Source organism: Acipenser ruthenus, chromosome 7 (genome assembly GCF_902713425.1).
Source record: "Acipenser ruthenus chromosome 7, fAciRut3.2 maternal haplotype, whole genome shotgun sequence".
NCBI classification, from domain to species: domain Eukaryota; kingdom Metazoa; phylum Chordata; class Actinopteri; order Acipenseriformes; family Acipenseridae; genus Acipenser; species Acipenser ruthenus.
This window is the reverse complement of record NC_081195.1, coordinates 2,499,360-2,512,525: the sequence shown is the minus strand read 5'-3', so window position 1 is coordinate 2,512,525 and position 13,166 is coordinate 2,499,360. Positions and strand designations below refer to the sequence as shown.

Genomic DNA, 13,166 nt, shown 5'->3' with positions numbered 1-13,166 from the left:
TGCTGTCTTTTTACAGTGAGGCTGTTTGATGTTTCTTTCTAAGGAAAACGGTTTGTCTTTTTACAAAGCCTTATCTATTATTAATAAAGAATTACCTGCAGCTGCCAATACTCAACTTGAATAGAAAGCACAACAGTGCCTTTCAAACCACAAAGAAGATAATTACCCTGCTTATATACAGCATGGCTCTCCCATATTGACAGCTAGGTTGCTCGTTCACATATATAATGTGTTCCCTTACCTTTATAGACAAAATTGGAAAACAGCTACCACATGAATACCACCGCATTTCCAAAAGCACCATGCGCAGAAATATTAGCAAATCACAACACTGGCATTCAGTTTTCAGAAAATACTACATATGGCACGGCAATATATTTTTGTGATATACTATTGATATGGGAAAATATGAAAATGTTACCGGTGTGATACTGCCACACAATGCTTCATTCCATTGCATATGTACTTGTGCAGATCGAATGTGTTGCCACTGCAATGTGATTGGAGATCATTGTATGTATGCACTATATGTTATTGGACATGATATTTAATAAGAAATAGTTCAGTAGTCTATTGCTTTTCATATACATATGGTTTTAAATATTCTACTGTATATAAGTGTTCATAAATACAGTATTATAATAGACTACTTGAAGAAATAGGCTGTAATTAGTTTGTTTTATCTATTTTAAATACATTTAACAATTTAAGTTTCCAACCTCCCCAGCCTTCATCACTCACAATGAAATTACTAATAATGCACTGCTCAGTGCTACTGAAGAAAAGGGATACTGCATGTTTAATAACATCTTTGGGGAATGTCAATTACATGTGTAATATTGATTGGTCTTCTCCAGCTGTCTGCTGAGTCTCCACTGTGATTCACATATGCCCACAACCACAGAACTGATCCCCTCGATGCAGTCTCTCTTAAACTACTTCAGCGCTTTGTAAGCACAATGCGCTCCTGGGGAATTCCTTGCAGGTTCCATTAACAATTAACACAGGTTTACTCATACTGTATGCTTATGTTATAAATTTAAACTTCCCCAGATTAGGGCCGCGCACAACAATTTACAAGCCAGTAAATGGCATCTGCATTTTAGGATATCAAATATAGGAATCTAATTTCAATATAAGAATATACTACACATTTGTTACACGGTATTTCAAAGAAGGAACTACTAGAACATACTGAATATTAAACAAATGAATATACTGATGAAGGTACTGTTGTTGGAGAGAAACTCATAGCTGAGGGATCACATACATTATTTGTATTAAAATCCAGAACCTTAAAAAAGGAAAGACCAAAACACTTGTCATATATAACTAAAGAGTGCATCCAGTGTACTTGGAGACAGTCTTCTTTGCTAGTAAAATCTTGAATTGTATCCAATCGGAGGATTGTAACAGTCTCATCTACAGTGTTCAGTGAACCCTGTACAGTACACTGGCTTTGGATGTAAAGATTTGCTAGATTTAGTTTAGATTTTTCCTTTTTACAGCACTTTCATATGTCATGATTTCCAGGAGTTCTCCGAAGCCAGTATTCTGTTATTTTAGTACACTGCTGTACACACAGTAGAATTTGATAAAATAGTGTGATTTTCCACCCAATATCATACAGAAAATCTCTGCTTGTGGAACAGGCGGCATGATTGTTTCTTATGGGTCCTCTAGTCTCTCCTCACCTGCCTCTGTTGACTAGCTGACCTTCCCAATTAACTTCAACAGCTTCCATCATTTCCCAAGCCTTTACTGTGTTCTGTTGAAAATGTCACCCTTATCTGCAGTTTCAGACCTATTCCTAAGCGTTACAAATTGCTCGGTTTTCAATTTATACCACATCACTTGAAATTTATACAATTCTGCACCAGATCAACTACGATGTGATACATTTTCTAGTAAAGAGCCCCCGGTCTGTCTTTCAAAATCCCAAACAATCATCCTTGTCCATTTCAATTGGAACATAGAGGCCTATGTAAATACAGTGCCTGCCAACTCATTTCTCTGCTCCAGATTGAGAGCAGAAGCTCCTTCTATACGAGCTGTGCTATCTGTATGTCAGGTTATGGATTTTGTTCATTTCGCTGCAACCCAATATCTTTCATATGTTTCCAATTTAGTATCTATTTGCACAGCTTATGAATGCAGTAGATGCAATTGCAAATGGAGAATCTGAAGACAGATCACATATTAGATTCAAAAGCATGGTTCCTGGCAAACAACTATTTCATTAAAATGTTAATACAATACAAAGTGGAATGGCAAGCCAAAGCTTTAAGCCAAACAAACAAACAAACAAACAAACAACCAGATGGAGTCATTAACACATTAGCTCTTATTACTGAATTGTCATCTTTCCATATCTTTCTCATTCCAATATAATTTTACGCGGCCCCCGAGTGGCTCATCTGGTAAAAGCACAGCCACGTGGTGTGCAGGGTGAGTCATACAGCGCAGGTTCGCGTCCTGGCTGTGCTAAGTCCCTGGTCTTCACTGGGGATTCGGAAGGGAGAGTCACATTGGTTCTGAAGCTACAGTGAACCCTGCTGGCCAGGCTCCCAGTGAGCTCAAAAGCAGACACCTGCAGAGCTGGTCTTTGTCATCCAGAGGTCGGTAGCTCACTGACATCCACTCTTGAGTTCCTGGGTGTAAAACAGGAAGCTGGACTGTCGTGGGATCGGAGAACACTCCAATATCATTTTTTAAATGTCAGTGTTTTAAGTAACAATATTGTGCCAACCTGGTTAAAGAACACTTTAGCTTTGTATGTCATTGCTATGGTAATAACCTTTTTTTTTACCGACTGTATGTAACTGGTAGTAATCCTTCATAGCAGTGTGACATTAGTTAAGTCAAACATTTATATCGTCAGGTCAATTTTACAATCAGCCATTTACTTTAATGCAGCATCTGTACTATACCCAAAACCTCAGAAAACTGCCATTTTATTAGTGTATTAAAATCCTGGTAAAAATGTTTTTTGATCAGGATTCTGCAACTCAGCCCTTTTACTGATCTTGTGGATTACCCATTTCATAATCTGCTGTGTTCTTTCATACACATCAGCAATAAACAAATATCAGAATGTTTCTGTTGCAGAGGAAGCTACATTGTAGCCACTTTGCATTATAATGAATATTGCATAACAGATCATTAAAAACAGCTATTTTATAAATGAGTATTGTAGAATTATAATACATTCCAAGAAGGTAAACTGAAAAAGAACAGGTTGTTTGTAGAGTACAGCAAGTTCCTTATTCAAGGTATTCAAACTAACAAGGTAAAAAAAGAATGGAATTTTGGCAGTAACAGTGCAAATGTTCTGATTTGTGACTACACCAGTCAGATTTAAAACTAGTACCATTTACATGACACAAAACATACATTTCATTTAACTAGCAGTATCAGTGGTCATGGGTGTTATGTAACTGAGCCTAACAAGTGGCCTGAAGCCGTGCCATTGCCTAACTTACTCAGGCAGTCCCTTGCGGGATACAGACATACAGCACATCTGTGACAAACGGCTGGGATCCATTCAAAAGTGCTCTGTTCACTTCAATGGAAGGGTCTATACCAAGACAAAGAAGGGAATAACGTGAAGCCAGAGCTCACAAGTGGGGGTTATAGATTTTAAAGCACAGAGATTATAGTCAACACATATATTATATATTATATACCTATTATCTGAACAGCTGACTAGTCCCCAGATTTAACAGTTCAGACATGGAATTGTGTGTTTGTGTATTTTTTTTTACTGCAGTACAATGCAACCTCTTTGTACCTTTGCAATCTGCTTCAAGACAAGGAAATGGTTCTTGTCCAGAGGCTGGCTGGCTTTTTTTCTTACAACCATAGTCACTAATTTAATCACTAACTTGTAATGCATTTCAGTTTGATAGCAGTTGTTTGATAGATAGATCATTTACAACAATGAACATAGTTATATGTGAAACGTTTGTACAACTACAGGAAGTTAATGGGTCAAAGAAGGGTGCTAATGTAGATGCCAGGAGCACAGAGCACAGAATGGGTAATTGGGAAATGGTGTCATTTTCTCTGGGGCTTTCTCAAATAAAACAGGTGCCATTAAGACATAAAACTTTCATTCAGTAGAAGTGAAAAAAAAGATAAAATGGAGGAATCTAGAAGCAGGATGTCAGATAAATAGATGTCTGTAACGTTTGAGACTATCAAAGATTTAAGATGAAGCACTAAGATTTTAGCAGTCAAATCTGATGCTATGTATAGATCCCCACTTCCAAACTCCCAGAGCTACTTATAAAAGAGTAAAGGGGGCAAAGTATTTTGATGCACTTTTTTTTTTAAATCTAAATCATGCCGTTGTATTTTCCAAATTAATCAAAGCACTGAACGGTTTCACTCCACTTGCCCTGTTAGTGCCACCTGCCCCATGTCTGAACAAGAGAAACGGAGTAATCCTTGGGCACAATATTGCATGATTGGACTGCAAATTAATATAGCAAAATATGTATATTAGGGTTAAACCATATAACAGCTGTATGAAACTCAAAGATGGATGTGTGTTTACAAGTTCAAACTCTCTGAATATTAACTTTCCCTTTTCCTGTGTTTAATGACACTGAACTGTGCTTTACGCACATTTAACCCAAAATACCACAATTCTTCAGTTCATGTAAACACACAGATTGTAAAACACTACAGAGATAAGGGCCCTAAGTGTCATACAAGCCTGAAAACAAGTTCAAGTCCATTTGGGATCATGACTCATTTTCCCAAACTAAGATATTTACAAGTACAAAAAAAGACTTTCAGGAAAACCAATTATAGGAGTAATGTTTTAGTCATTCAAATTAGGCTACAATCTTTTATGTTTCAGCAAGAATGATATTATTGGATTGTTTAGACTACAATGCATTTCCACGACAATCTCCGAGTAGCAGAGAGAGGCTTTTCATTCTCGTTCAGGTATCAGTGTTTTGGGATTCATGGAGTCTACAGGTTAAATGTTTCTGCAGAGATGTGTGTTGTGTCTGGTGTGTTGTGGTGCAGTTCAAATTGCGTACAGTATCATCATCATTCATTTAATAGTGCTCTTCCTATCAAAGATATTGTTTCCATACCAGCACATCTGCTCTGACTGCCTGGCTTCTTGACATGTATTGACAACTTTTATTTTAAGTGTAGCCAAGTGGGAGAATAGTTAATATCCTTATTCATAAGTCAGAAGAATAGAATACACAGTAAAACAAATTGTATCATCAATATACTGAAAAAAAAAAATCTGACAACTTTGTGTAATATAACATTAGCTGTATGTTCCAATTATTATTATTATTATTATTATTATTATTATTATTATTATTATTATTATTATTAACTTGCTTTTAGCAGAGATTAAAATCTTTCCAAAAAAGCATTAGAATGGGTTATGAACAGGTCTTCTTTTTTCATAAAATTACCGGTACTTGAAACACTCCGAATTAAGACTAAGTTATGGTACAGTATAACATGGTATTCTAAATTCAGGACGATCAGTGGGCAATTTAAATAACTACTGGGCTGGGCAGGAAACCTGGCACACGTCTAAATGAACTTATTCTGGGATCAACTACCACGTTGCTTTCTTTTAAGGTAGCAACACTATTTGATCTGCACTTCTCCTGTAATTATGGGTATACTGTAAATGACTTACACTGCTGTTGTGTCCTGACCAGTGCACCATGGCTTGGTTATGAGCAGAATCCCCTGTCAGTGCGAAGGTGGTGCTGGTAAGTTTCAACTCTTTCTCCCTGGAGTCAGTCGCTTTCCCTTCATCGCCGCCCCATTTCAGTTCAGCGCGGCTCAGTCTCTGCTCAGCAAGCGAGGCGCTGCGCACTTTCCTGTCTCCCAAAGCCTTTGATTCTCCGTCCTGCTTTAAAGTGCTTGATTTCAGCCCTTGTTTCTTCTGTGTCAGACTATTCCTTTTGAACCGGTGTCCATGGTTATCATTCGCTTTATTGCTGATGACAGGCAAAGAACGTTTACTGCCGGCGAGTTTCTCAGGCTGTCTAAGGCTGGAAACTTTCTCGCCAACAGCAGCAGTCACTTTATTGTGATCCTCGTTCTTTGGTAGTCCATAGCGGGTCAGTTTAATAAAGTGTTGTTGCCCTGTGCTCTTTCTACTAACAGACCTTATGTTTTTGCCTCTCCCTAAAACACAGGCGGACGTTTGTGCAACGCAGTCAAGAACATGGGTTTTGTAAATCTCAAGATGAGACCCGGCTGTCCCGTCAGGGTACTTTATAATCTCCCTTTTAAATCCAGTCCCAATTTCGGCAGTGTCCGTCTTCATTAGCCAAAGCAATTCCTCTGAACGCGGTTTGGCTGCCGGGGGCTGACATGATCTGCAAGTTATATCTGCCTTAGCAATAACAAGGAAAGAAGTGGAGATCAGAAGCCAGCTCCAGAGAGCGGTGTTCCAGAATGGACAGAAACCAGCCCCGCTCTCCATCGCTAGCAGCAAAGAAGGGGTAGGGGAAATATTTTGGTTTTGTTTATCTTGCGGTGCTCACTAGATGTGGGTGCGGAACTCCTCGGAACTTGTGGGATTACACTCAGTTGCTGTGTTGTTGAAAGTGATTTTCGGTGAAACCGCTCACGTTGGAGGATTTGATCAAATGAAGCCCCGCGTGGGGGAGGAGCCCGGTTGAAGCTTGAGGAGAGATAGGGGTGGGGGGGATTCTTGCCCCCTTGCTTTTTTTACACTGCATTAATCCTTACACTAGGGCTCTATTCCGTTAACGTGGGTTGCATTGCATATCTCTTTCGGTTATTGCTGATTTCCATATTTTGTGATCTTGCATACAGTATATTGCCAAACGCAATTAATTTAAAAGCAGGATGATTTATAAACATTAATCAGAATCAACTTCTAAATGTTGTAGCAAAACGTAAAAAACTGTTAAATTTTTGTTGCTTGTAGTGCTGTACTTTAATTTACGGCTGTCAGTGTGTATTGTGATAAACTAATGCTGATGTGTCAATAACGTTATTTATTTATTTTTTTTTAATTATAATAATTAGGCATAACAAATGTAAAAATAATTACGCATGAAACTTCTGCTAGTATGCAGCTGAATAGGTTTATGATTGACAGTAAAAACAAGTTTAACCAGGCCTTAATATTGAATTCTGTGTGGATTTAAAATAATAAAGACCCTACCAATTATTATTACATTGCATGCCAGTCACATAACATTCTTTGTACATTACATGTGAAGGGGTCTCTAAGAACAAAGCTATTGGGCTACATTACAACTTGTAACTATTGTGGGACTATCATAATTCAGGGGCACTTATTATTATTATTATTATTATTATTATTATTATTATTATTATTATTATTATTAGGATTCCAAGCTGGCTTGGGAAGCCTATTGTTATTGTATTTTTTTTTTTTTTTTTGTCGTTTTTCCTCCCAAAACTTTAAACTGCTCCTGTTCACTCGCGGTTTAACAAATCAACATGAAACTTGAAAGTGTAGATTACAGTTCAGGTGAAAAAAAAATGTGCTTCTGCGTCAACCAAGATGGCAGCCTGACGCATTTTTGGGGAAAAGCCTTTCAAAATCATCTTCTTGGGAAGCGGTGAACCGATTGATCTGAGACTTCATCAGCATACGTCATCCACAAACAAACCCTCTTTGAGTTTGTGAAGCAGAAATTGCTGTGATAACCTTTACTATCAAAATGGCTGCCACCACATTCACCAAAACACACCCCCCAAACATCAAACTATTTCTGTTTGCAAACCATTTAAACAACTAAGTCTTAACTTGGTAGGCATCATCCTAGGGTCAATGGAATGTAAATATGGCAAAGTGGTGTTCTTTTGTAAAACAAGATAGCCACCAGACCTACGTTTCATTCTTAAATTTATAACCACTTCAGTTGAACACGGTTTACTTGATTGACTCCAAAGATGATAAGCATAATCACTATGTCAATACAATAGACTTTTTAAAAAATGGTGTTTGTGCATAAACCAAGATGGCCGCATGACGCATTTCTTTAAAAACATTTTCAAAATCTTCTTGGGAACCGGTGAACCGATTGCTCTGAAACGCTGCATATGTCATCAAATTGTGAAGCATAAGTTGCAGCGATAAATTTTAATATCAAAATGGCTGCCAGCAAATTCACTGAAACGTGCCCCAAACATCAAACTGCTTCTGTTTGAAAACAGTTCAACCAAGTAACTCTGAACTTGGTAGGCATCATCCTGGGGATGATGGAATTCAAATAGGGCAAAATGGTGTTCTTTTGTAAAACAAGATGGTTGCCAGAGCTACATTTTCTTCTTAAATTTAAAACTGCTTCAGTTGAAAAATGGGTTATTTGATTAACTCCAATGTTAACAAGCATCATCCCTGTGTCAATACAATTGACTTTTTTCAAAAATTGTGTTTGTGCATAAACCAATATGGCCATCTGACCATATTGGTTTCAAAATCTTCGGTCAAATGTAAAACTAGCTTATAACTCCTTACAAAGTGTAGAGAGGTTAATGGTTACTATGGAACACAGATAGCAACCCATATATGCTCTATTAAAAAATGATCTTGATCATGACCTTTGACCTCTCCTTGAGGTTAAACGTAAACTTAGCCTATAACTGCTTCCAGTGTGTAGATAGGGTCATGGTTACTGTGGTGTTTAAAGTTATAAAGCATCGTGAGAACTGAACTAATGCAGTATTTTGAATTGAACTTCTCCATAAAACTGATCTGTTGCTGACACTTGTGCTGCAATGCTACAGCTTGCCAAAATTTCCAAATGGTACTGAGCTTGGAAGCCATAAAACTGCCTTGCAGTTCTAGTTATTATTATTATTATTATTATTATTATTATTATTATTATTATTATTATTATTATTATTATTATTATTATTATTCATAATCATAAGCTGTAGTATTTGTTAATGAATCTAAGTCTTTTGAATTCATTTATTTTGTTATTTCATTGCTTTTTCACTTTCATTTCTACATTATATGTGTGTGTTAGCGAAAGAAAGACAGCAAATGTGATGATGCAGGTGCATTGAAAGACTCCAATGAAGCAGAACTGAGGTTAAGTGCCCAATACAGGGTAGCATTTAAAAGTGCAGCTACAGCAATGTCCTTGAAAAACCAGCCCTTTAAGATATGCAACACAGTTGTGGCACTGTCCAGTTGCATATGCATTTAAAAAATGCAATGCGGAAATGAAATATCTCCACAATTTACGAAATATGAGCAAATCATTATGCTAACCTCATAAAATGATTTTAAAGCCCACAAGAGGCATTTATTTGAATGAAGCCCTACTGCGGGTGGAGGAGCTACTTGCCCTGTGGCGCACATGCCTTCCACTTCAGCGCCAAGCACAGTCAGTATTCAAACAACCGCCGCTGTAACGTTCCCTGGCCACCTAATCAGACGACTGCTTCTGCCATGAGATAGCCAGCCCTGCTGCCCATATAGACATTTTGAAATGTATATTAGGAACTGGGAAAACTGTGTGTGTACACATTTTGAGACGTAGTAGCCAGATTAATGATTTATTATTAGACTTCCAGCCAGCAACATACTGCTAAGAAAAATGTAGCCTACTGTGTGTCCAGAAGTCAGTCAGGTGGTAACAATATATATATAGTATTGTACCTCAGACACCGCAGACTGCTCAAGGGACTAGAATGCACAACAGCAATCAATTTCTCTTTAAAAAGCCAATAATTTACAATGATCAAATATTTTTGTTGTGTCTCTGCTGCATTATCTTACCACAGCTGGTAAAATATTAATTGCGTCAAGTGTTGTGATGGTTCTTCAAAGCAACCTGCAGGTAGCATTTGTTAAGCTATTTCATGCTGTGAATGTACAGCACTATGATTTGTAAATACCTATAGACCCATTTTGTTCTACCAAAAATCTTCCAGTAGTCCATCTATGATGCATCTCAGAAGTTCACAAAATCTGTGATTGTTTCTACAGTACGGCCTTTGTGGATCAAAGTATGAATAATTTTGTTTAAAAAAAAAAATAAAAAAATTATATATACACACACACACACACACACACAGTATTCTCCAGCTAAGAGAACACCCCTTATAGCCAAAGTGTTCTCTAAGATGGAGTTAACCATCAGACACAATATGAATCAATAAATAAATAAATACATATGTATTACTTGTCATGACGCACTTGCATCAATATATGAAATGAACTGAATAAGTAAAAGAAACGCAATAGGCAAGTGTATGTTAATAAACTATAATAATAAAGTAACAGACAAACTAACGTTAATAATCTGACTGTCAAACTTAATTAACACAGCACCCACACACTTTAAGAAATACAGCAGCAACATACAAGACATGCACATTATTTAACGGAATGGTGAAGCAACTCACCAGAACGGGATACACTGAATTGCTCAGCGACTTGTGTCTGATTCATTTTTTTTTTTCAAGAGCGTGAACAATTTCCAATGTGTAGTAGCAAGAGAAACAGCGGGGGCATTTCATAATATGTTTACATGCCACTTTGTAGTGGTGAGGTGCAATCGTAGAAATACGAATACAAAACGAACCAATGATATGACGTGCCTCAAGACACTCTCGCGATGACAAGTCACTTTTGAAAAGACTGAGTAAACCATTTAAATTTAAGTTTGATGATGAGGAGTTATCAGGTTACAAAACAGTACTGTCAAGAAGGTGTTCTTTTAAGTGAAGTTCCTGTTCCTTTAGCCGGAGTATTTACAATGGGAAAAATCAGTTTCACCACAAGGGTGTTTCTATACGCAGAGACTACTATATATGTGAACATGCTAGGATAAATGACCTTATGTGCAGTATCTACATAATGGCAGCTCGCTTTGCTTCCCTGGAGTGAAATACCATCCAAGCTGTTGAATAGCTAAATTAAACACTGTCACATGTCTCTCGGAGTCTTACAGGTGTCTTTTGTCGTGGTTTGTTTGTTTTGTTGTTTATGGCGTAATAATGGTTTATAATGCTGGCTCTTGGTGTCCCCGTGGAATTGGTAATGGGATATACCCTAGTGGACAGAAATGAAATTATCTCACATTTTCAGGCAACAATCAAATTATACCACAAGATTTATCACCAAAATATCCTTGAACTCAAAATAACAGTTAAACCACATTCTTTGGTCAAGAAAGACATACAAAAAATCTAAAGTACATACATTACTAATAAAACAATTTACCTTTTACCAGTAAAAAGTAATATAATGTAAACATATAATTTAATGACTTTCTTACTGTAATTGCTTTCCACAGCACTGAGAGGATTTATATGACTTAAATGTTGCTTTGGCTTACCTTCACATATTCATTATATATTTTACATGGTGTGCTCCTTGTAACGTATCTCAGAGTTATAGCAGGAGCATTTCTACATAGAAAATCTCATGGCAAGTGAAAGCTCTCTGACATTCAGTTTCATTGGGATTCCAAATCCTGTTATCCTCCGATAACATGATACGATACAGTCTGGATAAACACATGTCATACAGAGTCCATTGACAGCATAGCAACAGTAGCCTGTCGCTGTGCTCAGTGACTGATGCAGTTAGAGTCAGACTCAAAGCACATGCGGCACTTAACTGACTTTTATATTAAAAACCAGGACCTTAAAACAAGGAAAGACCAAATCACTTGTCGTATAATAGCTACTGTATAAGTACAGGGCACACAAAGTGTACTTGGAGACAACAGTCTCCTTCACTGATAAAACATTATCCACTCAGAAGACTGTTATCTCCTTTTACTGCAATGTTTATTGTCTAATTAAAATACATGTCTTGTCCTGTATTTGTTTGCCAGTCTTTTACACAAAAGAAGATGTTACCACTAAAAAAAATGGTAAAAATGTGTTTGCTTTTGTTCTGTTGCCACCCTGTACTAACTGAAATTAAACTGGATGTCCAGGGTAAAGATTGTCAACTTTTTCACTGCTTCAGGATAACAGACAGGGGCTGGAGACAGGAGGGGGGTAAATTATTTGTTGGATGTATGCCTAAAATGCCTGATAAGTTTGAAATACTGTATACTATAAATTCCGTTAGAAACGGCTAGCTCCCTGGTTGCATTTATGTTCAAGTCTTTAAATAAATGCTTATTTTATCTGGTACCGGGGACGCTATTTTTCTACAGCAGCTTAAGAGGACATTTACACGTAAAACATTCACATCGATGTTGTTAATCTGGTCAGATTTCTAGAATGTGATTAGATTTGTATGTGGCCGCAGCTTTGAATAAATCTCTTGAGTAATTATTGTAAGTTGTACATCATTTTTAAAATGGTACACTGCTTTATGCTAGTCAACAACAACCCCAAGAATAGCAGAAAATTAAAGTCCCTCAAAAATGGAACATCCTGTAGACATGAGACAATGACCTCAATTCAAAAATATTTCCATGCAGCACGGTTAATACTGGTGTTGCTTTGTGAACTGCACTGAATGCTTAATTCACTAAAGTTGCATACGCCCCTGTGTGGGAAATGGTCTGGATGTTATAATCTTTGAGTTTGGGGTGGCTGATTTCCAAAATGTCTCATAGTCACATAAATGCAGTTCATTAATTCAATGAGAAACGTTTTGACTAGAAGTCTTTTTCATGTCTTCCGGACGTTTCCCATCAACTAATAGACATAACTTAGTTTTAAAGGCATTTCAGTTTATTTTGTTCAGGAATCATTGCAATTCTTTGCATAATGTAAGATAGTGTAGTCCTGGGGGAATGGGACTACATCTCCCAAAGGAAAACCTTAGTTTGGTTAATCACCTGGTAGTGATTGTAAATTAGGACCAGGTGAAGGGTATATAAGAGGTGCAGTCAGTCTGCACAGGGCTGCTGTATAGAAGGAGACAGGTAGAGTGTTCTGTGTCCAAGCAGCCACGGGAAAAAGTAAGGGTTTTGTAAAAATACTGTGTGTATTTGTTTTGTGTTGTGGGGAAACGGCTTAGCCGTCCCACTTTATAGTCAGGGTGTTCCTGAGGTTTAGTTAGCGCTCCGAAGGAGCTAGGTGTTGTTTTGTGTTTGTTTCATTTTGTGAATTAAAAATAGCGCGTCAGCGCATAAAAACACCATTTCTTGTGTGCTGGGTCAATTTGTAAAGGGGCTAGAACC

The 13,166-nt window shown here is 37.3% G+C and overlaps 1 protein-coding gene across 2 annotated transcripts in view; it reads right to left on the bottom strand.

Moving 5' to 3' along the window:
• LOC117415713 (VPS10 domain-containing receptor SorCS1-like) overlaps positions 1–6,694 on the bottom strand; it is a 127,867-nt gene extending 121,173 nt beyond the window's left edge. For both annotated transcript variants that reach the window (XR_004546444.3, XM_034026417.3), the window contains exon 1: positions 5,684–6,694. Coding sequence is in view for 1 of the 2 variants with exons in the window: in XM_034026417.3 (XP_033882308.3) it covers positions 5,684–6,481 (798 nt within the window). In the remaining variant the exon portion in view is untranslated. The remainder of the gene's footprint in view (positions 1–5,683) is intronic.
• Between the last annotated feature and the right edge of the window lie 6,472 nt (positions 6,695–13,166).